The 26,296-nt window shown below is 45.2% G+C and overlaps 1 protein-coding gene across 1 annotated transcript in view; it reads left to right on the top strand.

Annotated features, from left to right (window-relative positions):
• The window catches only part of LOC144111959 (uncharacterized), a 36,900-nt gene that overhangs the window by 5,361 nt on the left and 5,243 nt on the right, over positions 1–26,296 (top strand). The window contains exons 4-9 of the mRNA XM_077645053.1: positions 4,192–4,272; positions 4,578–4,642; positions 17,128–17,162; positions 18,897–18,973; positions 24,536–24,605; positions 25,472–25,618. Coding sequence (XP_077501179.1) covers positions 4,192–4,272; positions 4,578–4,642; positions 17,128–17,162; positions 18,897–18,973; positions 24,536–24,605; positions 25,472–25,618 — 475 coding nt within the window. The remainder of the gene's footprint in view (positions 1–4,191; positions 4,273–4,577; positions 4,643–17,127; positions 17,163–18,896; positions 18,974–24,535; positions 24,606–25,471; positions 25,619–26,296) is intronic.

Genomic DNA, 26,296 nt, shown 5'->3' with positions numbered 1-26,296 from the left:
GCAAGATCTCATCACGCACTAACACAATCAAACTTTTGCACATTTATCTTCACAGAACGATGTAATAATGCGGAGAAAGTTTTGCTGACACGAAACACTGGATATAAAAATGGCTATCATGATTTCAAAGTGTAATTTGTGCATTTAATTAATTAACTAATTACAATTCATCAACCAAATTTTTTCCACAGCAAGATCTCATCATGCACTAACGCAACCAAACTTTTGCACATATATCTTTATAGAACGGCACAATCGTGCAGAGAAGCTATGTTGACGTCCGTGGCTGTTGTGACGTCAAAGTGTAATTCTCGCATTTAATTAATTAATTGCACCACATTGACAAAATTTTTCCCACAGCAGGATCTCATCACACACTAACATAACCAAACTTTTGCACATTTATCTTCAGAGAGCGATGTAATCGTGCAGAGAAAATTTTGCTAACAGGAAACTCTGGACATAATGCTTTCACATTACAAAGACGAGCATGAAAGGAAAATGACTGCGCAAGTGCTTGTCTCACAATTAAATTTTTACTGGAAGGCACAAACGTTCATAGCTGGAAAACAAAACAAGGGCTAGCAAAAAAAAACAGTTATAGATGATCAGTGCGATTGATGCAGTGAAGTACATGTTAGCATTAGTGTTCCCTGCCCTGGACGTAGCTGCCGCTGGTGGGTTCATGCTGTGTGAATGGGTGACGTGATTCAGTCCGTCAATCACCATGTGACGTTCCGCACACACACTCCACTGCCCCCAATCCAATCCAACAGTCGCTGTGGGACACACCTCTCTCCCTCACTGTTCCCCATTTTGTCACTCTTCCCTACCTGTCCCTTCTCACCCTGTCTTCCCTCTCCCTCCTCTCCCCAAGAGGGAGATTCCCCCTTTCACTTTGCCACCTGCAACTCTTGCCACCCACCCTCTCTTATAGTCTTCCTTCTCTCACTTTCCCTCTCTTTGAAGTGGAAAGGACTGCCCTCTCTGCTTTTCCACTTGCCAGCCCGGGTTTTGGACAGACTTTTTCAACATGGGTGTTCAAATGCTAACGAAATAAAAAGAAATTGGCAGTTCTTTGCTTCGCTTATGTCTACTGATGCAGAAATTTCTTGTGAAGGTATCTTGCACAATATTGCATGCGAAAAAAAAATAATTGAGCAGGCTTACCTTATGCCGCATTATTTGTGAATCTTGGTGAGAGAAAACGCAAAGGTTATTTTTACTCCATCTTGCTCCTTTAATCTCTTCCCTCAAAGGTGCAGTCCACGAGACCACTCGTTATCAGACATACTGCTATCACATCTTAGCTAGTAACTACTTATAACGGGTACACACACCCGCCGCAGTGGCTCAGTGGTTATGGTGCTCGTCTGCTGACCCGAAAGACATTGGTTTGATCCGGGCTGCGGCAGTCAAATTTCGATGGAGACGAAATTCTAGAGTCCTGTGTACTTGTAATGGCAGTGGTTGACATTTCCAGAGCCCTTCACTATGGTGCCCCCATAGCCTGAGCTGCTTCGGGACGTTAAACCCCCATAAACCATAACGGATGCACAGATGTGCACTGAGCATTTCAAAGGCATTTTGAACCACATTGGTGGCGTCTTATGATCGTGCATCCCCATTCCACACACCGAATACCAAAGCCTGCCACTTTCTGCGAACTCAGAGTATGAGGCAGATGCCTACATCGATTAACTCTTCTAAGAATGAAGGTATTGACTCTTGTTTAAAACATATTGGGCACTTATCATAACATGCAACTCTGTGTGATCAACCAGAGCGGGTGAAAGCTTACGGGTGCAGCAGCTGTGTCATCTCTCGAAGGGACGAAAAAAAGAGTTGAACAAGAAAGAAAGAAGGGGGGGGGGCTATGTTTGAGGGCTTCGGAATGGGGCATGTGGTATTTTGCATTTCGCCTGCATTAGAACGACCACCGAGGTTGGAAAAAGCAAAAGAAATGAAAGTGCATGAGCCTTTAGACAGCAATATATAAGGGCCACTATCACTGCCTCATGTTGATAGCAGGTTGAAAGAATCAGGAGGTGAAAAAAAAAATGATAGAACAGACATCCCACAAAACACAAGGAGGGCTACGCAACATATAACAAACGTCTACAAAGGTATATGGAAATGTTTAGAAGAAATCTATTTTCAGATGGTCTGTAGACAATGAGGAAAAAAGAGGTTTTATATGCCTGCTAGTGCTCCGCTAAAAAAGATCTAGAAAACTTCTTCGCAAGAACTCGTTAAGAACATATTTAGACATTTTTATTTTTTGCAAATGGCTGCTTATATGAAGCCTGTAGACACCAGATCAGTATGCTATATATTTAGAACCCTCTAAAATCAACTAGTGGAATTTCATTAGGTTTAGTACTCATGCTTTATTTAGAGCTGCTGATTTTGTTTGCTCAGATATCTGCAGTATAGCTCGAACTGCAAAGGGTGGGCAGCTGCCCTTTGCAGCATAAATACACATGCGAATGAGGCAAGAAAACCTACTTCATCAGTCTCTGCCATAGTTTCATCAGTTCATTAGTTTCTGCCAGCGGTGTGCGTGGAGCTTGAAACCAGCATAGTCGAGAAATTGTCTCGCGCTCTACTATGTACGGTATGTCCAACGCACATTCTATATTGCTCTTATTACTCTTATTATATACTGACTTCGAAGAAGAATGCTATTTGCAACGTTCGTTGCGTGGACATTCCTGCTGCCTTAACGGCTGTGCGGAATTATCCTATGTTAATTGGCGCTGAGTCATGTACATGACTAGCTCAGTCATCACTAATCACCAAAATAAAAGACGCATAAAAATGCATATGATTGGACTTAGGTTCTGCGTGGTGTTAGTTCACATCTACCGACTGTGTATGCCAAGTACTTGGACATATATGCAAAGATATGTTTGGAACAAATTGCTGTTAAACAACTTCACTAAAACATTCCCGAGTAAACTTCTCGTCACAGAAATTTTTAAAACATTGCATGGAAAACATATATTTAGAGAAGTTTTTAAAAAGTGTGTGAATAAACCTCTTTTGTCAGTATGTTTTTAAAACGTTTGTGGATAAACCTCTAATGCTGAGATGTTTTTTAAACGTTTCAATCACGAGTTAGACGTTGCTAGATGTTTGGAGTTGTTTGAAGACGTTCTATAGAAGTTATGTGTTTCGTGGGATGCACCACACCCACGTGCATTGGAGTGATGACGATAACTGGCTGGAAATTGTAATTTAAAGGCACCAAAACCACACACACACACGAGAGAAGAGAACAGGATAGAGCACCTGTCCCATTCTCTTCTCTCGTGTGTGTGTGTGTGTGTGGTTTTGGTGCCTTTAAATTACAATGGTCAATTGCCAACTAGCCCGACAAAAAGGTCTCTTAAGCTGGTTGGAAAATCAGATATCCCTGTGTGTTTGTCCCCAAGCCATCTCTGCAACCGACTGTGCCCTAACCGCTGAGCCACCATCAGGGGCTCAACTTGGCAGCACCAAAATATCTGTGCGGAAAGCAGCATTTTCGTATCTTTGAAGCATGAAACTGTTTGATACTCTAGCCTGGCATTGTAGCCTTGTTTCAAATCAAAGTACCCTGGCAGGCATGGACAAAAGGGTGAGGTTCATATGAGGCAAGCAGGTTGCCAGCATCCCAGCTCCAGGGATCATATGAGCAACGGCTGATACCATCACAGGAACTGTTGACGGTTTAGGGCAAAAGTAGGTATGAGTGAGTGTTGGAATTCAGAGTGAATGAGCAGAGGCACTCGCACCTGCAGCAAAGCATGGTAAATCATGTTCTCAAAGAACTACCACATGTTACAGTGTTGGCATGTACGGGCTCAGCAGGCACACACTTGGCAGGCAAGCTTTTACAAGCCATCTCCGGCATACCATGCAGCTACACTGTGGGCGCAGCTGTGGCTCATAAAGGGAGATGGCAAAAATGGAGGTAGCGAGCCTGGTGCTAATGGACTGTTGTAGTCTTATTTAGCCATTTTTAGCTAAGTAGCGCGTGATTGGTGGTAGCATGCTTACCACTATGCTTCTGCCAATCATATTTTACTCTCCAAGCTTGCTGCAATCTCTAGGTTGCAGAGCGAAAGTTTTGGTGTACAGTAGAATGTTGTATTTGCTATCTGAAGAGAGCTGATGTGGGTTGTGCTCTTTGCACCTGCTTTGCAGCAATTCACCAAGGTCAAAATGGAGTTGAAGGAAATGAAACAACAGTGGGAGCAAGTCGAGGGTGAAGTGGAGTTCTGCAAGGTGAGCTTTTACTTCTTTTTATGCGGCGAATGCGTGTGAGGCTGCAGAAAGTAGAAGCCATACGTCACAAAGCTTAGAGAGGCGAGCAGCACATATCCGATGGGATAGCGCTGCTTTCCGCTATCGCGTCGCCTCCATGTATATGGTCTATTCATGCACTTTCGCATTGTGTTCGCTGCCAGATCTGTGTGGAAGTGGAAACCAACTACACTGAGGCTAAACATTTTGAAAGAAAAAAAAATAGGAACACTGGGGCATGTTCAGGGATTTTGTACACTTACCCCCCTTTTTTTGTTCCTGTGCAGAATGCTATTCCGAGGTTCATAGCGCTGCTTCGTGAGGAACAAGCGCAAACAGCTACGCTGCACCGGTGAGCTTGTGTCATGTTACAAGAGTTGCACTGGATGAAATATGTCTCTAGAAGCTTGCTAGTTGCTGTCCACTCAAGGCAGAGGGCGTTCTTCTCATGCATTGGATGCAATAACGTGGTAGCGTTAGAGCAAATGTCCAGTGAAGACCTTGGGGCTACAATGAAATTCCTCATTGGTCTACAGGATTGCGACATCATTCCACCACCGTTGCATGTAGCCTGTGAGGGAAGAAAAACAGTTATGCTGAAAAGAAAAATGGCTGAGCTGGTACTCAAAGCGATGCCCCTTTCGTCTTGAGCCGGGCATGCTACCCTGCCATGGAGGAGCTTTGAGTGTGATAAAAGGAGGTCTTGTGTGAGCACCTTGCACTGCAGAGTAGGCTGCACAGCAGGCAAAAACATCCAGTTAATTAAGGTTACCAATTAGCATCGCCAGTTAATGTTGCCAACTAACAAAGCCTTTTTGCGTATGAACAGCCGACAGCCGCTTAATGTATTGTAGTGGCACCGGCATGCGGCGGAGTACTTCGCAGCTCCAAGAGATGGCACTTAAGGAATGCGTTTTGATTATGAAGGGTGTGAAGCAGAAGAAGACTTGGAATGACAGTGCTGAGATGGGGTGAGTGATAAAGCATTGTGTTGGAGAAAGAAAAGAATATGTAGGGCCCATGTTAGCGAACTGGTGTAGAAAGAGGACCTCAGGCCATTGATGGGATCCATTAGCGCTATCGTGTCATGTCCTTAAGGCAGAGCTCAAGGGCCATTTGCAACTAAATTTTACTTTGCCTAGAATGCCTCTCAATATGTTGGGTGCATCATAAAAATAACTGTAAGAATGTTCTACACTTAGAGAATCAGCACTGGTGTTGAAAAAGCTCTATAACAGGCGATGCGTGCACCTGGTAGCGTATGGCTGAATTGGTAGCGCGTCCCCGACTTTCCGAACGGCAACGCTATCGCGTGTTGGTTTGGACAAGAGAACAAAGAAATCAAACGAAACAAAACGAAGCCGTATTTATTCTTTAAAGGAAAAAGGCCAATAATAAATGGAAATGAAAACAAGAAAACACACACTCAACACGCGTACAGCACTACAGAATAAAAGGAAAGAGTTCACCAGGTAGTGAGCGTCCCAGGTGAAGCGGGGATACCTTGCAGACAGGGCGAACGCGGTCAATGTAGTGCGACGCTGCTGGCAATGCGACAAAGGAAGCGGCGGAAGGGGGCCAGGTGGTAGTAGGAGCGGAGAGGAACACAGGGAGACGCCGCTGGTCTCCCGTCAACAGCCCGAAGAACTTGGCAGCTGCAGGAAAAGCATAGCCAGGTCCCGTCGACAGTGTCACAAAATGCCAGAGGCTTAAAGCAGGTTATCCAAGACTGCCTTTTGGCAACACGGACTCTCAGACCATCGGCTGCCACCTCCACACTTGCAAAGAATGCAGGAGGCTTGCGTCTGTGATCCAAGAGAGGTCACCGGCAGCATGGACCCAACGTCCGACGGCTGCCACCTCCACGCTTGAATGATCTGATCTCTACTGCGTTGCCTTCCTTTACACCTTGGCTCTCTGACATGTTAGCTCTCCGCTCCTCGTGCTCGCCGCGCTCTTTGTTGCCGTCGCCTCGTGCACACCCTTTGCATGCGCACATGCGCAACGCTGGGCTGGCACACGCAGCACTCCGCTGTCCGACGGACCACTGTCGACGCACTGCATTCGAAAATCCACGATGATTTGGTGTGCACCTGACATATGCCCACCCTTCGAAAAAGTTTTGTCGCAGAAAAAACTGCCATCGGTGCACACAACACGAATGTTTACGTGGGAAGCAGTTGATGCACGAACAGTAATGTTCACGTGATAAACTGTCAAGTTAGACGCCGCCGTAGTCACCGGACTTTACACAGGACACATGGAGGCACATGGAAACGCGCACAGAGGGAACATGTCAAACCTTATACACAGAGGGTCAAACCTTATGCATGTGACAAAAGGGAAAATAAAAATAGTACAAAATATCAGACACAAACTTTACACATGTGTATACCATAAAGGTGAATATGTACACACTGAGCAACACATAACCGGAGAACGAAAGAAGAAAAACAACCCACAAACACTACCAGGCCACATTTGCACAGGTAACAATTGCAAACACCGGATAGTAATAGTATACATTGGGTATCACTCTCCGGCAATTATAAACCACTCATGCAATCAGCGCCTATGTTTTCTGAGCCTGTCAGCCTCTTCGATTAAACAACGAAAGATGACGCTTGCACGGTCTCTTGGGACGCACGCTCTTCGTACCGCTTAAGCATATTGATGTGGAAGAGCTTCTTAGTGTGGCCCAAGTTGATCCAATTATCCACGTCACTGCCAGAAACCACGAATGGACCTCTTCACTGCATTACCAGTTTATTGTGGCTGCTCGGCAAAAGAATGAGGGCACAATCTCCAACCCTTAAATGCCGCTTCTTGCTGTTCCTATCTTAATATCTTTTCTGAGAATGTTGGGCACTCAACAGATTTTGATGTGCTGCTCTCACAGTTTGCTCGAGACGTTTTCTTAGATCGAGAACGTTTCATAGGTTGCCTTCGTGTCTTCTCCCAGCTCTTCCTTTGTCCAGAGCTCTCTGAGAACTGCGAGCGGTCCTCGAACATGTCCTCCAAATATCAACTTAAGCGGAGAAAGCCCCAGACTCGCCTGTGGTACCTCGCTATATGCGAACATCAGCGGAGCAATATAACGATCCCATGTTTTGGGCTGCTCTAGACTTAGCTTCCGCAGCATCTGCTTGAGTGTGCCGTTAAATTTCTCCACCATCCCATTGCACATCGGATGGTAAGGTGTCGTGCTGAGATGTTTCACCGCCAAGAGATCATTGAGCTCTCTCATCATTTCGGAAGTGAAATAGGAGCCCTAGTCACAAAGGATCTCTCTCGGAAAACCTATACGTTAGAACATCCTCACCAAACCTTCAGCCACGATTGCTAAAATCTATTTTTGGCAGAGCCACGGCCTCGGGATACCGCATGGCAAAATCGATGAGTGAGAATATATCTGTTCCATTTCACTGATGTGGGCGACAGTGGACCAGCAATATTGTTACGTGGCGACCCGCTGAAGAGTGAGGCGAGATGTATGATAGCAGTGAGATGGTGTTTAATGGCGGCTGCCCTAGCGCGAGTGCTCCGTCCCGCACCACTGCCAGCGTCATTGTCTTCGTGACACTACCCGAGGCTGCCGAGCGATCGTCCCGATCGTGAATCGAAGAAGATATCGACGAAGAGTTGCGCTCGATGGTGATAGGTTCACAGGACGCTACAATAGAAATGGCATGGTGGTGAAGTGCTGGCCGCCACGATGAAAGAGATTTGCGAATGAATCCTGGTCCATGAAGCTTACGGGCCGCAGGTCGCCAGGAGCCGACGGCCGAAGCCCTAAGACGCACCGAAAGGCAGGGGCAGGGGGGCTGTGTGTTCATGTGTGGACAGCGTCTCGGGCCGGTCGGGTCATGGGGTCGGGTCGCAGCGGCGGCGTCATGTCGTCGTATCTTGTGATCAAGGCAGGGGACGGGGCTTGGGTGAGCGGCGATGTCAGTTCGGGCTTGGCAGGCTGGAGCACGGCCGGCCGACGCGGATCAGGAATTCATGGCCGACGACCACGGTCGACACAGGACACTGAAGCTCCGAAACCAGGATAGGGGATGATACCCCGCACCTCACACCAAATGTTACGTGGCGACCGGCCGAAGATTGAGGCGAGATGTATGATGGCAGTGAGATGATGTTTAATGGCGGCTTCCCTAGCGCGAGCACTCCGTCCCGCGCCACTGCCAGCGTCATCGTCTTCGTGACAATATCGGCAGCGGCCCGATCAAATGGAGTGTCAATAAGAGGCATGAGTCCCAATAGAGCTTTCCCTACTTTGCCTTTCGGGCTCGTCCTTTGGCAGGAGTCGCACGAGCTGACATACCTCTTAATCTCCTCCTGCACTCCCAGCCAGTAGAATTGTTCCAGAACTCGATCTGTAGTCTTCTTAATGCCCTGGTGCCCTGCCAACGGGCTATCGTGGGCAAGCCTCAACACTTGTGATCGGCAAGACTTGGGAGAAGCACTACCTGTCGAACCTCTCTGCCAGAGGCGGTACAGCAAACCTTTTCAACAGCACATGAGTGCGAAGTGCCGTGCTTGCCATGGAACAAGTTCCCTACTTTCAACGAACACGCCTTCAATGACTCATCGTCTCTTTGCTATGCTTCTAACATTTCCTTGGTGAACCTCCTAGGACCAACGCTTAAAGCAGTATTTTCTCTCCTTCGTCCAGAAACTTCCTTTCCAGCCAACACCACTTTTCGGCCCTCGCCCTCACCATTTTTACTGGCGTCCCCGTCATTGACTATTTCAGGACATAATTTAGCAACACACCCCAATTTCTTCCAATTAATACCTGGATTTGGCGGCTCATGGGCCTGTGGTATATTTCCAATTATAACATCGTATAATGGTGTCTCCATGCACTTTACCACGGCCGTGCCAGTGAAATAAGGGAAAGCGATATAGACTTCTGCCTCGGGAACTTCCAGACTACTGCCATCAACAAGGAATACCGTAGATGTCGAGCCAGTGAGAGCTGAGTCAGAAACTAGGGCTCTCCGCACCACTACTGTATTGCTCCCCGTGTCCCGTAAAACATGTACGGGTAGGCCTCGGAGCTCACCCTCTAGTACAGGCATGTGTTTGGCGTCTGCAGGCTTTTTCCGGACAAGTCCGACCACCACCTTATCCTCAGCTTGTTCAAGCCTATCTGCAGCTGTGGACACCGTTTCGGATGCAACACACTCTGACTGAACACAACAGGACGATTTCTTCTGGTTTTTATGCTTTTTTTGAGCAGGAATTACATCATGCCCTGTTTTTCGGCAATAAACTCAATAAAGCTGCCTTGGCTTAGACAGACAGTCGGCAGCCTTGTGTCCCTGTCGGTTACAAATGAGGCACCTCCCTGACTGTCTCTTTGATGGAACATCCTTTTCCCTCGGGACGCCCACCTTGAACAATTCATTGAACGAAGACAAATTTCTTTGCCGCTCGCCCTCTGGAAAGTTGTCTGCTGCCTCAGCCATTTTGTCCAGTGTCTTGCACTCTCTTTCTCGAAAGAAAACTGACAGACGACTATGACAGTTCCTCATGAACTGTTCGGCCACCATCAAGTCACGTAAATCATCGTACGTTATGGCCGTTCCCGACATCTCGACCCATCGATCGAAAAGACTGAGCAAACGTGCTGCGTATTGCTTGCCTGTTTCTTTATCAAGCGGCTTACTTTCAAGAAACCTTTTGCGATAACCTTCTGCTGTAAACTGAAAATGTTGGAGCAAGGCTAGTTTTGGCTTATCATAATTCATTGAATCTGCTGGGGACAGTCGACCGAGCACACGGAGAGCTTCCCCAGTCAAAGACATACTGAGTGCTGTAGCCCATTTTTCCTTGGGCCAGCTGTGCCCTTCTGCGATTCGCTCAAAACGTTAGAGGTATGCATCCAAATCATCCCTGCGATCGTCGAAAGGCGGGATCAATGTGTGTGGACTAACCGCTGCTGAGGGCCCCTGTGCGGATTCTTGATTACCCCCTCCTGCTTCTGTGAGCCTTAATTGGAGCTGCAATCTACGCTCTTCAGCTTCTGCTAGCAACTCTGCATTCTCACGTTCGGCTTGTGCTTTGCGCTCCTCAGCCTCTGCTTGCACCTTGGCATGCTCGCCTTCGGCTGCTCGTGTGGCGTGTTCCTTTTCCTGCTCAGCGGCAACCCACGAGCACAGCTCGGCGTCTTTCAACCCCAACTCTTTGCCTAATTCAATTAATTCCTTTAGCGTGCTCATCGTTTCCTTATTAAAAAAAATTCATCAATATAAGTTAAACGGCTTCGTCCTGTCGCAGACGCCAATTGTCGAGAATTGGTAGCGCGTCCCCGACTTTCCGAAGGGGAGCTCTATCACATGCAAGTTCGAACAAGAGAACAAAGAGATCAAACAAAACAAAAACGAAGCCGAAGGAAAAGAGCCAATAAGAAACGGAAACGAAAACAAGAAAACGAACACTCAACATGCGTACAACACTACAGAATAAAAGGAAAGAGTTCATCAGGTACTGAGCGTCCCAGGTGAAGCGGGGATGCCTTGCCGACAGGGCGAACACTGGTCGATGTAGTGCGACGCGTCACTGGCGATGCCTCAAAGGAAGCGGCAGAAGGGAGCCAAGGGGTAGTAGGAGCGGAGAGGAACACAGGGAGATGCCGCTGGTCTCCCGTCAACAGCCCAAAAAGCTTGGCAGCCGCAGGAAAAACGTAGCCAGGTCCTATCGACAGTGTCACGAAATGCCAGAGGCTTAAAGCAGGCTATCCAAGTGTGCCTTTCGGCAACACGGACCCTCAGTCCATCGGCTGCCACCTCCGCACTTGCAAAGAACGCAGGAGGCTTGTGTCGCTGATCCAAGGGAGGTCACCGGCAGCACGGACCCAACGTCTGACAGCCGCCACTTCCACACTTGAATGACCCGATCTCCACTGCGCTGCCTTCCTTTACAGTAAACCTCAGTTCTCTGACACGTCAGCTCTCCACTCCTCATGCTCGCCACGCTCTTTGTCGCCTCGCGCACACCCTTCGCACACGCACACGCGCAACGCTGGGCTGGCATGCGCAACGCTCCGCTGTCCGACGCACTACTGTCAACACACCGGATTTGAAAATCCACGATGATTTGGTGTGCACCTCACAATGGCACAGTCAGGGACATGATGAAGGTATTGACCACTGAGAACCTTCCTCAAGCCGTGCCCAATCATATGAATATATTACGGACGGCATGAAAGGCTTGTGGCTGGAAATAAGGCTTGAGCCTCATTGGCAGCCCTGCTGTGGTACTGTACAAGAGTGTTTCAAAATTTTAGGAGCAGTTACATTGCTAAAACACTGGTAGACATCGAGGCACGAACACGCCTGCTGCCTTCCAATGCTCATGCTGCATGCATTTCCAAAGTATCGAAAACAGCTAACGTTGTCCGGCATACGGCGGTCCCCTTTATTTCACAAAGCGTTCTGGTGAGTTTCTTGCCTGGATGGGTCAAAATGAATATAAAACCCACATCACCTATTGCATTTTCAGCCAAAAAAGACAGTTTTTGCAAAGGCTCTGCTAGCAGAGCAGACATCTGAAACAAAAGGCGGTCTCTGCTTGCGTGTGTCCGTACGCAGTGCTGGAAATTCTTGCGATCAGCATTTGCATCGCTAATTGTACATTCTTGGAATGCATGTCCCCTCCCTGCGCTTTGTATGGGAAGCAGTTAGCTTCCGAAATGCCCCCGAACTGCTGGCCCTAGCAGCCCCTCTTTAGACCGAGTGGTACGTTTTTATGTTATTTTCAGCACTTGATAATGGTGGCCTTTTCTGTTCTCAAATTTTGGTTTGAAAAATGATTATTTTTGCGAAATATTTCTAATGTATTTGCCAAAAGTAACCGGGCAACGACGGTTTGTTTCTTAGCTGCATAGTGAAGCACTCATGGCAGCCCTCAAGCTCTGAATGTGTGTAATGTAAAATGAATGCTTGTACTCACTTTGTGACACTTTTTAGTTTTTAAGGCTGCTGTAAAGGCTCCCTTATACAGTTTAGAAGCAAAAACCTGTTACAATTGTTTTCATTTACGAAGACTCCATAAAGTATGTCACAATTTCCATGCACGTGGGATTATTGAAGTACACACGTCTTCCTTTCGGTGTGTCATCGGCACCAGCGTTGTTCCAAAGGGAGATGGAGAACCTTTTCCGGGGGCTGCCACATGTTGTAGTATATTTCGATGACATCCATTTCACTGGCTCGAATGATGTAGAGCACCTTCGCAACCTCAGGGATGTCCTTTCTCAACTCCGTGGTGTTGGCCTTAAGTTGAAGCTCGACAAGTGCCATTTTTTCGTCGAACAAGTTGAATACCTTGGGCACATCATAAGCAAACAAGGGCTGTCTCCAAGTTTGAGCAAAAGTATCTGCCATCCTTCTTGCACCTGCACCCTGTGACGTCAAGGAACTCCAAAGTTTTTAGGACTTGTGAACTTCTACAGTCGTTTTCTACCAAACCTTTCCGGACGCCTCCATCCTCTGCATTTGCTTTTCATGAACGAGAAGAAATGGGTGTGGGAAAAGGAGCAAGAAAACACATTCAGTGGAGTGAAGCAGTTAAAAGCATCAGCTCCAGTCCTAGTGCATTTTGACCCAAAAAAACCATTGTGTCTCAGTTCTGATGCCTCTACGTATGGGAATGGCGCAGTTTTGGCACACCGAGAATCTGATGGTCGAGAACTGCTCATTGCTTTTGCTTCCAGATGTTTGTCTCGTGAAGAGCTGTGCAGCCTGCCAATCTTACCTGCGTACACCGCAACGCATTCAGCATACACCATGGCCATTTCCTCAGAGAACCTGGTCAAGGCTTCACATAGACTTTGGGGGCCCATTCATTGGTCATACTTTCCTGGTCATTGTTGACGCCTACTCAGAATGGGTTGAAGTTTTCCCAGTGAGTTCAATGTCAGCGGATGTTGTTATCAACTCATTCTGAACAGCATTTGCACAGCATGGACTGCCGGACCTCATCGTGTCCGATAATGGACCTGCCTTTGCAAGTGAGCAATATTTGGAATTCTTGACACGTAATAGAATACGTCTTGCATGCTTGTACCTCCCTACCATTCAGCTTCGAATGGCATGGCAGAGCATGTCGTACAGACTGTCAAGAACAAGATCAAGAAGAGTGGATCACTTCAAACCCATATTTCACGGTTCTTATTACAGAACCATACCACATGAAATCACAGGCAGTGCACCGTGTTAAATGCTCATGGGAAGGATGTTCAAGACACCTTTAGATGTTCTTCGCCCAAGTCTGCATAATTGAGTGCTGCTGAGACAGCTTAGACAGAAGCTGCAGGCCGATAAAGGATGCCATTCTTCTCCATTGCCAAATGTGGGTGACCACGTATTCACATAGAATTTTCAGCAGGGGCCACCGTGGATAGCTGCACGTGGTACAAGCACCACAGGCCAGTCAGCAGCTGCAGCCTCTCTCAGTGACGGTACTGTCTAACACAAGCTCGGTGACCACCTTCACCCTCAATCCCAAGAAGCCTCCCAGCCAACCGCTGGGCTCCTGTGACACAAGACGCTTTGCAGGCATCCAGAAACTGTGTGTGACACCAACCTTGCTTGAGCCAGCCTTGAGTGACACTAATGGCACAGAAGAGACGGCTATATACTTTCCTAAATCAGTGTGCAGCACGCGCATGCCCCGGTTGCGAAGAAGCTCTAGGAGCCGCAAGCTAGTGCAGCGCTACTCACCATAATGCTCTCCTTGAACAATCTAATGGGGGAGGACTGTTACAATGTTGTTCTCATTTCTAGTTTCGTTTTCATTCAGTCGTTCACGTGGCGCCACCAAGAGGCAGCGCCACGATCATGTGAGAATAAAAAGGGCACGGCACGGGCAGTGCATGTGTGTGGTTTGCACAGTGGAACACAGTGTGTATTCAGAGTGTAGCCATTGATGGCGACCGCCGAGCTTGTACGCCTCTCGGCAAGGGCCATCATGCTCGTAACAAAGCCTGTTGCTCAGTTACTTTTTGGAAACGGGGTATTGACTTCTATTACGGATGTCAACTCTCATTTTCACTGCTCTCTGTTGGCGTACTACTAGAAAAACGCCTTTTTACGGAGTGAAAATTTTTATTGTAGTTGGCCTTTAAGTGTCACCCGAATCTTTTTGGCTCATCCTCTTTAATTCAGAATTATCAACAGCTGACAATATTTTTGTTTCTGCAGAATCCAGTGGCATATGGTCATATAACAGTTTCTGTATGGGCGTGGGTTGGCATGCTGTGGCTGGGTTACTCTTGCTTTGCCCACTCGCTTCTCTGGTTGGTGGACAGCGCCTGTAGTCGTGGCCACACATCATATCTATGAAATGGAACGTGGCATGTCTGTTGTGGCACTGAGCCCAGCTATGACCACAGCAAAGCAAGCATTAAAAGCAGCCCAACACCGCATTGAAGCTTTGTGCTAAAGTTTGCGTTGAAAGTGCCTCAAACTTCATAGCGAGGTTAGCTGTGGGCTACATACATGAAGCTTCCTCAAAACCTGGGCCCGTTTGTGCTCGGTTGCTGACCCAAAAGACGTGGGTTCAATCCCGGCCACGGCTGTTGCATTTCTATGGAGGAGAGGTTTTAGAGACCCGTGTACTGTGCAATGTTAATGCACATTACAGAACCTCAAGTGATCGAAGTTTCTGGAGCTCTTCACTACGGTGTCCCCCCTCATAGCATGAGTCGCCTTGGGATGTTAAACCCCAATAAACCAATCCTAAACCATCTTCCGTTCAGTTCTTCTGTATAAAGATAGGTTGAGGTTATCTGTGCAGCTTCTTTTTACTTTTGAGCAATTAAGGCACCAATGGTAACCGTGCCAATGGCTTGGAGCAGGTGGCCAAGATTTCCTCAGCCAATTTTCACAAATTTACAAAGCACATGCCATATGACATATAACACATCAGCTCTCTCCTATCTAGAAGCACCTGAAAGCCAAAGATTGTATTGGCTAATAACATTGGCAGTGAAAGCTATGCAATGCACAGGTTCATGTGCAGTGGGCAGACTTAAAGCAGCACTGGCATTTGTGGCTGTTGCTTTGATTTTGTCAAAATCTGCTGTTGACCTCTGCATCGCTGCAGAGGAGGATGATACCACATTTCGGCACTAATTTTCACATGCCATAATGAAACATAACAGCAGTGGTGGTTTTTCTTTTCTGAAAGACATTAGAACCAACTGCGCTTAACAGTCAGTGCGTAATGTGTAAAAATGTATCGGAAAGTTTTTGGTGGAAATTAATGTGCCTTTGATTTGCAAAGTGCCACCCTGATCAACGCGAAGAACGCATACAGAGACAACTTGCGCTGTGCTCGAGAGAAAAGCTCCAAGAGGAAATTTTTTTTTCTTGCTACAAGCAGAATGAGACAAATATATGTGTGTGAGCTGGGAATGGATATGTCCCTCTTTAAAAGGAATTTACACTGTTTTGAAGATGCATTAAATAACACAAGCACACAGTGGCCATGTAAGTAAATATTCCCAAACTTGCATTGAAGGACGTTCTTTATTTCTTTTTTTTATTTATCTTTCAAACTGAATACAAAAAGCAATCACAAAAATTTGTTGAGCTAATAGCCGAAGCTAGTAGAGGCCGTTTACACTGTTATTTAAGCAACAGGATGCACGCAAAGAAGAGAGAGTTCCGAGCCATTTTAATTTCTAGTGGCACGGTATTCCATACTTTAGCCCCATTATACTCGATTAGGTGCTGTCAGTGGGTGTTTCAGGTTATAGGGTAGTTAAAATTTATATTGCTTGCATGCCTGGTATTCCTGTTAGGCAGCACAGAAATGTTTGAAGGAAGGCAATTGTTTCGTATAATAATATTTACAACCATCGCGGTTTTCATTTCATACAGCAAAGGAAACTGCAAAATCTGCAACCTATTGAACTAGGAAGTACTGGACTGATACCTGTTGGAGTATGTTATTATACACAGTGCTCTTTTCTGCAAAGAGAAAATTTGATCAATATAGGACCTGTATCTGGTAGCCCTCGATTCGCAGCAGTATATGTTAAATGGCAAGTTAGAGAAATTGTTTACTTAGAGAAAATTATATAATTTTTAGCACAGTTATGTCCAGAAACCCCCATGTGTTAAGTAGAATGTAACAAGCTGAAGCAAGCTTACAGCACAAAGTATCAGTGTGTTTCCACACAGCATGTCTAAAGAAATGCTGTGGGGAAATCCTTTTTACTGTGCATAATTGCGCAGGTGCTGTTTGCTCTTTTGAACATTTTTTTTTCACCCAGTCTAGTTCAGTGCTGTGAAGTGTCACTGTGTGGCACTTAGGCGTTGTCATGTTTGTTTTTTGTTGTGTATAAGATGCTGTATGTAAAGTTCATATTTTTTTTGTCCAACTTATGCCGTTTGCAGCTTGTGCTACTGGAAGTAAAGTGTCCTAGAAACTTTTTATGTTATTTCTTTGTGTTTTGCATATAGTATATGGAAACCATTTCATAGGCACATTTTTGTTTTGCATATACTCTGTGAAAAATTATACTCCATGTCGTTTTTTGTTTGTGTATCGCTATGTGAAAACTATGCAACTGTAGTAGGTGTAGACATTCTTTCCTGTATTTCCTGGTGGCAGAAAGAATAGGGCAATTCTGCGGCACCCTTCTTTTGATATCCTTAAGTGTGCAAACATTGATTTACTGCCCTAACGAGCAAGTAAAATAAAATGATCAGTACAGTGGGAGATTCAGTGGTTGCTGCGGCAAAATGGCTGTCATTACTGTAACACCGTGAAGGAAGCGTGTTCTGTTTGTTTGCCAATCCTCTCTTCATTGTGCAGGTCTTACGAGGAGGAGCAGCAGCTGCCCGACGATGGTGGGTGGACACCTTGTGGGGGGTTGCTGACTGGCAGCAACTTTCTCTCTCTTTTCTCTGTACTTGTGATAGGATATTGAGCAGAAAAAAAAAAAAGTGGCACTTGTCGTGCATGGGTGGTTGTATGCAAAGCATGTATACTTGTGGGATGCTACCAGGGATAACTGTAGCCTCAGCTTTTGTTGAGTCGTAGCCTGTTCAGTCAATGTTTTACTGAGCACCTGTGAGACAGCGCAAGGGATGCTGATGCCAGTGGCTGCACCCTCATCTTAAAGCATGTGGCACAAGAGTAGTGTAGCTTGCGCTTCATGAAAGTCTGTGTTGAGCATCATTTTGTTTATTTGTTTATTTGATTCCTCAAGGGTCCCATGTCAAGATAATTGCACGAGGGAGTGGGCGTATTGCAAGGCAAAAAAAAATGGCTGTGGTTTAGCTCTGGTTAAACCTGGAGTGACGAGATAGCTACATCTGGCCGAGTGGAACTCGCTCAGTCGAATTGCAAAGTCAGCCTTTCGCCGCTCCGTTTCGCTGGGCGTTCCTTCTTCATCTTCGTCCCTGGACGTGATTCACTCTTTCCCCCCTCTCCACTCCCCCTCCACTCAGTTTCGCCAGAGCGCCGCGCCACCGGCAGCTGCTCCGCACCACGTGACTAACAACGTGGCGGCACCGCCACACTGAAGGCTCGAAATGCTAGCGTAATGTAGCTATTGCTACAAAGAAATTCAATGAAAATCACGATGAATTGTTATCGATGAGCTGCTTGAATGTTACTGGGTCGACGATGGTGGCAACTTCAGTGGCCATTCCATTCCAGTCTTATGCTGTGCGCAGGAAGAATGACTGCTGAAAAGTTGTAGTATATAGGCTTGCACAGCTCATTTCTAGTAACACATTGCATTCATCATGGCTGTGTGAAACAGCATGTTCAATTTAATTTCTGCTTTTGTTCGTTACGTCTGGACGGTACACAGCACAGCATGGCTCAGAGAGTGATGACTAACTCCAGTAATAAGGTGGTTGAAATGGCCTAATATAAGCTTTGAAATTTTTGTTCAGCGAGCAGGAAGCAGGTTGTAGGTAATGTTTGCGACATCACAGATGCACTTTTAAGTATAAGAATTGCCTAAACTGGAATGATAAAAATGGTAAACTTTAAAATTGAATAGTGCCAAGCTTGTCCAAAATGATCTAGGGCAGAGAGAAAAATCTACATGAAAGTTTAATTCTAATAAGTGATCATTGAAATGAGCTTGAAGAACACACCATGAGCTAGTTGGTTGTTCATCACTACGAAAACAGCACAAACTTCACGAAGGACTCAGAAAGGGAAGACGAGACAGACATTGAACTAACAACTTCGAGGTGTCAGAGTAATAAGCCTTCAGTTGTTAGTTCAGCGTCTGCATTCCGTCTTCCCTTTCTGCGTCCTTCATGAAGTTTGTGCTGTTTTCACTCTGATAATTGAAAAATCACTAGAGTTGCCCTTCTAATGTGCCTGCCTAAAGCATCCCTGCCTCACCGTTTTCTCTCTTAGTTTTGTCATTGAGTATAAATTCGGTGATCGGAAACATAATTGGCTTCTTCTATCGAAATGCTGTTGTCTGTGCAGGTATATAATCGTAATAAGGGCGAGCAGACGGTGCTGGTTTGGCCACGGCTGCCGAAATACTGATGTGCCACTTTTACTTGTCAGGGGTTGAGGCAATGGAACCAAACAGTGCATTGTTTGTGCAGTGTTGGAGGTGGAGCGAAAGGCACAGGCATCGTATAACAGCCGGAAGCGGTTTTGGCTCAAACAAGACAAAGCAGAGGTACGTTGTCAATGCTTTATTGATTGCATTATTTTTTTTTTGCGTCAGTTGTTAGGGAATTAAAGAAAATTTTAGTTTTATATTGGTGGTAGCATTGCTTTGTTTGTTGTCTTTGAGGAGGTGCCATTTTATCGAGCTTTTTATTTAAATGTTTATTGACTTGACTTACTCTCTCACTCACTCACTGTCTCATTAATTTATTTATTAGTTATACCTACAACACTATACTGTAGTAAGGCATTATTGTAGTGGGGAGGGGCTTAGTTGTAAGAAATTGTACAAAGGGAGACCTTTCATTAACAAACTGTGACACTGTAAAAAACTGGCGTCCCACCGTGCAGCACAGCAGCTGAGATCCTTCTGACCCTGTTTTTGGTGCATGGTAGCCCGCAGCTGTTTTATGTGCCATAAAACCCAACACACCAACCACTAAGCATTACTCTAGGTGTTCCAGGGAAGGCAGTCACTAATCTTGAAGTATAGGTTTTTTTTTTAAGTAAAGAGAATTAGGCTTTTTGCAACATGGTAATACCAGTGTTGGCAGACGTCAAAAAACGGGAATCATGTTAATTAGTAAAGGGATATTTAGCCAAATTCTAAAACAGTAGAACCCCACTATAGTGAACCCGGATATAGTAAAGTGAAACTGCGGTCCCATTTCGCCTCCCATAGACAAACTGTACATTTTTTTTTTCGGTTATAGTAAGGATTTTTTTTTTCAAATAAAACGGCTATAGAAAAGAGAGCCTGGCCTTGGCGACGTACCTCCCGCGGAATGATGACAACGTGGTACGCGCGAGGCCGATATTCGGAGGTAAATGCATACCAAAGACAATAAAACGGCGCTCTTTGAGATAGCTTCACCACCAAAATCGACAGCTGTGAGGAGAAGCCAACTTAATCTTGGGGCCGTGAGGCGAAGCGTGCGGCGCGCACGAAAAAAAAAAAAAGTAAGGCGGGCTATGAACGCAGAAAGAAGGAGGCGCGGGTCGCTCAAGACAAACTTCCTCAGAACATAAACAAAATCGAAAACGTGATAACATGAAATGAGATAACTGAAGATAAGTAATTAACACATAAAAAGACAGTAAGAGTAGTATATGGAACGTATTTGTGAGTTCCTTTCATAAACTAACACTGTGTTTAGTAAGTAGCCAGTGAATTTCCAGAGAGCATCCTCAGAGCCATACCATCACCAACAACTGATATAGTAAAGACCCTGATATAGTAAAGATTTTTTCTGGTCTGAGTCACTTTACTATAGAGGGGTTCTACTGTAGTTAACTTTTGAACTACTATAGTGATAGGCACCAGATTGCAATTAGAGATTTGCAGCCAGCCATTAGTAATAGCCATGTGAATTTTTAGAATTTCAAAAGCCTGATAACTCTCGCTGCTCCAGCACAACTAATATTGGCTACATCGTACCCAAATATGCGCGCTTTTGAAAAGCATGCAGGCAAAGCAACCCCTCCAGTGCTCGTAACTAGTCGAAATAGCCAAATCTTGTCGAGCCACAGCGCTGAGGGTAACCGCGTTCTCTAAATCATACTGATATGGCCGTTACTAATGGCCAGCTACAAATCTCTGATTGCAACCAGATGCCTGTCAGTAATATTTACAGTTAACTATTAGAATTTAGTTAATCACTTTACTAGTTCACGTGATTTACTTGTTTTTTGACGTTCACCAACACTGGTATTACCATGCTGCAAAAAGCTTCTCTTTACCTCAAACACCCTATTTTTAAAAAATTGCAATCGGCTTCCCAGGGACGCCTCATATATCAACAAATAATCGGGGAACATCGACAGCGGAGAGTAAGGGAAGAAATTAAAGGTATTGTTGCATGCCTCAATGAGCAGCAGAACACATCAGCGAATCTGATCATCACTAAGGAGCATCTGTGAACAATGCTCTCAGTTGTGCTTTTGATTTGAAGTGCAGCCATCACTTTGTTAGGGAGCTACTCCCAGTTGCTAACTGTGTTAGGAAAAAGAATTATTTAAAGCTATTATTATATGTGGTACTGGTACGGTCTAATTTTCTTGGTATGTATTGTCTCTCCTAGACGAAATTTGTTGCTGCTTCTTAACGAACAGTGTTCTACCTGTGCCAGTTTTATTTGTGTGTACCCTAAACAGAACCCACGTACATATGATGCGCATTTGTTTTAAACGGAATTCTTGAAAAAATGCACCGCCTCCGCACCCCAAGTACCACTGTGCTCGCACATAGTGGGTGTTTTAAGAAGTGCGAAACAATGGGGGTGCTCTGAGCAGGCTTCCAAGTTGGTTGATTTGTCTAAACCAGATTTCAGCTTCCTGCGGCCAAACAGCTCCCAAGTGTCTCGTGCTTTTCCATGAGATTATTTGTAATTTTGATTTAAAGGTGCATTCTGTCATGCAAGTATTTAACTAAATATGATCTATAAAACACTGTCGCATGTTTATGTATGCCTGGAGGCCCATAGCAGAAAGCGTGGAGAACTCGTTAGGGAAGAACTGTCTGCCAGATTTTGTGTGTACATTCAAGGCACCGCCAAGGCTTGAGATATGCATGTGGATTAACCCTGCCAGGCTGAACTTTTGCTCGAGTATGATGAGAACGTACGTGTTGTGAAATTTTGATCAGGTTTTTTTTCTGTGCATAGCGAACATTTTCTAACCTAGACCTCCTTATATTCAGGGCCCTTCGTTTTGGGTTCTTTTTCTTTTCGATGTGGGGGGTGTAGAAAACCGACCATATTTTTCTAGCTCAAATTTGGGTGAAAATTGGGTTACTCAGAAAAAAAATTTTACGTAGTTTGGGCTTTTGTGGTACACAAGACAGTATAATGGCAATGATTTGTTTTTCTGCTAGACACGAAATTTTCTTGTTTTGCTCAATATTTCATAAACAAAATGGAAATTGCAGATTCCAGTAAAAAGTTATTTACTAGTTAAGATTTTTTTATACCCTGTTACAAATATTCCATCGCATACTCTATCAGTCTCCCATGAGAGACTCCCGCGTCTGAGCAATACCACATCCTGCCATTATTTGTATTATGTGAAAACATTAAACATCATAGCGACGATTTTAAATGCGGAAGGTGTTGGGTCAGGGTGTTGTCAGCGTGGATGGTGCTTCCTAAGCGAAATTGATATACAACGTCTTGTCGGCACCCATGTTCTGGCCTCTCGTTTCTACATCGTCCTTTTCGAACTTGTCCTCAGATTCGTCCACCTCATAAGAACAAGAATTAAAAGAGGTTCAGGGTCCTTGATTGACCAAAGACACCCCTCTGCAATAAGCTTTAGATATCCACAAATTTTCTTGTGGTGTCTTGAGCTTTGTGAGCTGAAGACCAATATGGTCTAGAAGGCCGGCCCACTTTCAGGGAAAAATCGGGTTTGACCTGATTCTTAAGAAAGAAGTTCGGTGTGCAAAAACCAGGTAAAAGTGTGTTTTACATGAAAAACGAAGGGCTTTACTTACATTGCATAGCCTCTGCCAGCAAAATTATAATTTCCTGTGACAAAGCGTACTGCTTCCTTTTTTGCGCTTGTTCCATTTTATCTGTGAGGTTTCTTTTGTGTTGATCCCAAGTTATACATTCATATTCTAAGGCAGACATAATGTTAGTCAGGTATGTTTACTTTCAAGGATGACTGAGTGTGCTTAAAAATCACTTTGGTAAAAACAATAAGCTTTTTGCTGTAATTTAGTATGATTAGGCCAGTGAAGCACTTCAGTAAATGTAACTTCAATATATTTAACAGTTTCTGTAGTTCAAACCACATTATTTGTTTTACACGAGCTAAGGGAGGGCTTTTTTCATCCTTTCTTTTTGTAAACTGCACATAACATTTTTCAGTACTGAAAGTCATCTGCCATAGATTGCACCAGAGAGAGACTTTTTTGACTTTAGACTGCAAAATAGACACATCGTCAAGGAATTTGATTGGACAGTATACAGCACAGTCATTAGCGTATGGCCTGATGATGGTGGATGGAAGGTCTGCTGCTCAGTCATTTATTGACACTATTAGGCCTCAAAGTTTATTTACTAGACCAAGGTCATATACCGTCGCGCACTCCCCCATGCCGGTGTCCTTCGCATGCCGCAGTTCACGCACGTGTATGTCTCCACCGCGGCAGTCCTCCCCGCTCATACCAAGCACCACGCATGTCCAGTTCCTGCGCCCTTCCCCCAGGCCACCGCGTTGCCGTCCCCATCAGCTTGTTCCACAGTGCTCCACTTTGACACCTGCTCGCGGCACTGACACTGGCCCTCACAACACAAGGAATAAAAGTGCACTTTATAGATCTGATGTTACACTGTTCAGAACAATGTACTGTTTATGCAAGGGTAAACAATTGCTTATCCTCTCGAGATTATTATGAAAATGAAAGCTAACTAGGTGTGGCAATTTTTTTGCAAAAGAAGATTGTGCATATACTTGTTGATCAGTTTTTAAACTGGTTGCAAATATGTCTGGTGCAAATTAGTTTGCTATCTTGGGAGGTATGCTTCTAATAAAACATATCTAGGCACTATATGCTACGTATTGCTCAACCGAAGCAACGAGTCCGAGTTATCACAGCATTTGTTCTCTGAGCTCCTGAAATCTTTGTGCAGAAAACCGCACCGGGGTGATGACTAATACACAAGGGTGCACAAATGTGGCTTCTCATTTTAGTGATCAGTCTGGTGTGATTTTGTGTACGATGAACTACCAACTAGTCCCTGTTATTGCTCACCTGATCTTGATGCATCTATGCCCAGGGCTATAGCTTTTAGCGTAGTGCGGGTTCCCATCTGAGTTCATTTAGTTGTGTTGTGCATGATAAACCGGAGGGAAAACCATGCTGACCAGGAGAAAAATGATATTTTCCTAGAAGTGCTTTACCTAGGTTAGAGTACAGGAAGTGTTCGAGCATATCTTATAGCAAGTGAAGGTTAAAAATACTGTACAATCACTTTCTTTAAATACTTGCATCACTTTGGATGCCAGTGATGGATGCCCAGGCGAAGACAAGACCTCTTGTCGAAACATTGGCAAGCAATCTGAGACTTTCCTTTCCCTTGTTCACTTTGTGATTATTCCAGTCTTAGGGCAGTTTTTGCATTTTGTTGTGTATTAGATAACTAAAAGAGGAGCAGCCTGTCTTGAACAATGCCTCGAAATGTAATCAGAAATTTTTTTCAGCTCCATGACCGAATGAGGATTAGCGCAGCTAGCTGACTGCAGCCATGAGTAAAGCATTTTGTATAATTTTCTTGGAAGCAATATGAGGCAGTCTGTAACTGTTGGCAGACGATGTGCTTAGGAGGTGACACCAGGGCCCTCTTGTGTGTGTTCGTCGCCGTCTTGCATGAAGGAGGCCAGTTCAACAATTTGAAGAGCTTTGGTTATGGTCGGGGAGAACCTGGCACAGAGTGTTCTTGGCCTTCTTTCTGCCTCTGCGGAGGAATCCGAAAGCTTGCAGCAGATTTGCTTGCATGCATTGGTTCTAAAAGAGGTGTATTGAATGTGTTCTTCATGTGTTCATCGTGTGGTTTCTGCATGTGTGCAGAACTGCTCCAGAGCGTTGATATATGTGCGGACATGGAACCAGGCAGCCTCGGAGGCTCCAAGAGACCAAGGTGCGTTCGCATTTGTACGTCAACACCATAGCAAGCAAGAACGAGGCAGCTGTATTTCAGGGGTGGGGGACAAAACAGGAAGTTATCAGCTTAAGCTCCTTTATTGTGTACATGTATAGCTGAGAATAGGTAAGATTAAGGTTGTATTAGAACGCATACAAAAAACTAAAGATCCTAACAGTCTTTGAAACCAAGGAAAGCATAGGGAAACATTACTGTTGTGATTTATTCTTTATTGTCGCTGGAACAGTGGAAAAGTAATTGGGTGATCATTTCAGACAGAAGAAGATGTAACGAAGTATAAGAAAAGAGCTGAACCTGCTAATGAAGTTGTAGGGTCGCACAAACAACATATAGGTCGTTGGTTTGGCTCTCACTGGTGGCATGTCTTCTAGATTGGTAAATTATCTCTTGTCTCAAATGAATGCTTAGTAACTACTCTACTTGACAAGAGACAATAAAAGATAAATAATAGTAAGGTATTTTTCTGCTTTCGTTTGTTCTGGAGGCTGTGCCTTCCAGTAAATGAAGTTAGTTAGCTGTTGTCTCGCAGCCATCAATGCACCATATGTAACGGTTAAAACCCTTGTGTATCATGGGTAAACAAAAACACTGAAAGGTGCTACAGAACTGATGTGGCAAGTAACCTAGAGCATGACACTTAGCTCCTACTAGACCAGTGTCATGCTAATGATAGCGATTTTCTTATATGCAGCTCAACACTATAGTGCAGGGATAATTGCAGCAGTTGTGGCAAAACATCGTTACACCAAGCTTAGCTCAGCATATTGCAATGACTGGATGGTGGGCAATGCAGCTGCCCATACTGGGTACTGCTTCAGATGTCGTGTCAATGCCTTATACAGGTGGACAAAGGCTGAAGAGACGGTGTGCACGTCTCCCCTCCAAGCACAGTCCAGCAAAGATTTTGCGGCTGGATCAGGCTACTGGAACTGAGACGTCAGAAGGCAGTATGACTGCACCACAAGGGCACAAGCACCCAACAGCCCATGGTGAGATGCTTGCTTGGCCTGTTATATTGTCTCACCACTGAAATCATGTTCTTCCTCATGCTGCTACCAAAAATGTGCTGCTCATGCGTGCTGCTAACCCTGAGTGCACTTATATTCACGCCAAAATGGGGGCAAAGCTGCGTATGCATACCATATGCTCCTCTTTGCATGGGTCGCAATGTGGTTTGATGTTGTTTATAGGTTCTACATACCTGGCGCCTCCAACTTTGCTCAGACTGTGGGACATAGGTAACAGACGTGTTGTCACTCAGTATGGGTTTTCCTGTTTGTTCCGCAAGCACGCTGCAGGAGAGAGGACGTGCAGATTGTACGCTGGATTCGTGTGAATGCTCGACGTCCAGACCGACTGACAGATGCTTGGTCACGTGTCGCAATAACCGCGCTGACGCGCGCGGGCCATACGCGATTCAGTCCGCTTGTCTGAACCCACCTTAAGGGCCATCGGGGTATCTTGTCTTCACATTACATGCCTTGCCCAAGCCCATTTCTTCCTCTTGATTTTGACTAGGATGTCATTAACCTGCGTTTGTTCCCTCACCCAATCTGCCCACTTCCAGCTTAACGTTACACCTATCGTTCTTCTTCAGTTTGGTGTGCTGTCCTCAACTTAAACTAAACCGTTCTCGCTAGCCTCCACGCTTCTCCCCATAGGTTTTT

This window comes from Amblyomma americanum, unplaced genomic scaffold (genome assembly GCF_052857255.1).
Source record: "Amblyomma americanum isolate KBUSLIRL-KWMA unplaced genomic scaffold, ASM5285725v1 scaffold_19, whole genome shotgun sequence".
In the NCBI taxonomy this organism is placed as follows: Eukaryota; Metazoa; Arthropoda; class Arachnida; order Ixodida; family Ixodidae; genus Amblyomma; species Amblyomma americanum.
This window is presented reverse-complemented; position numbering and strand designations above follow the sequence as displayed.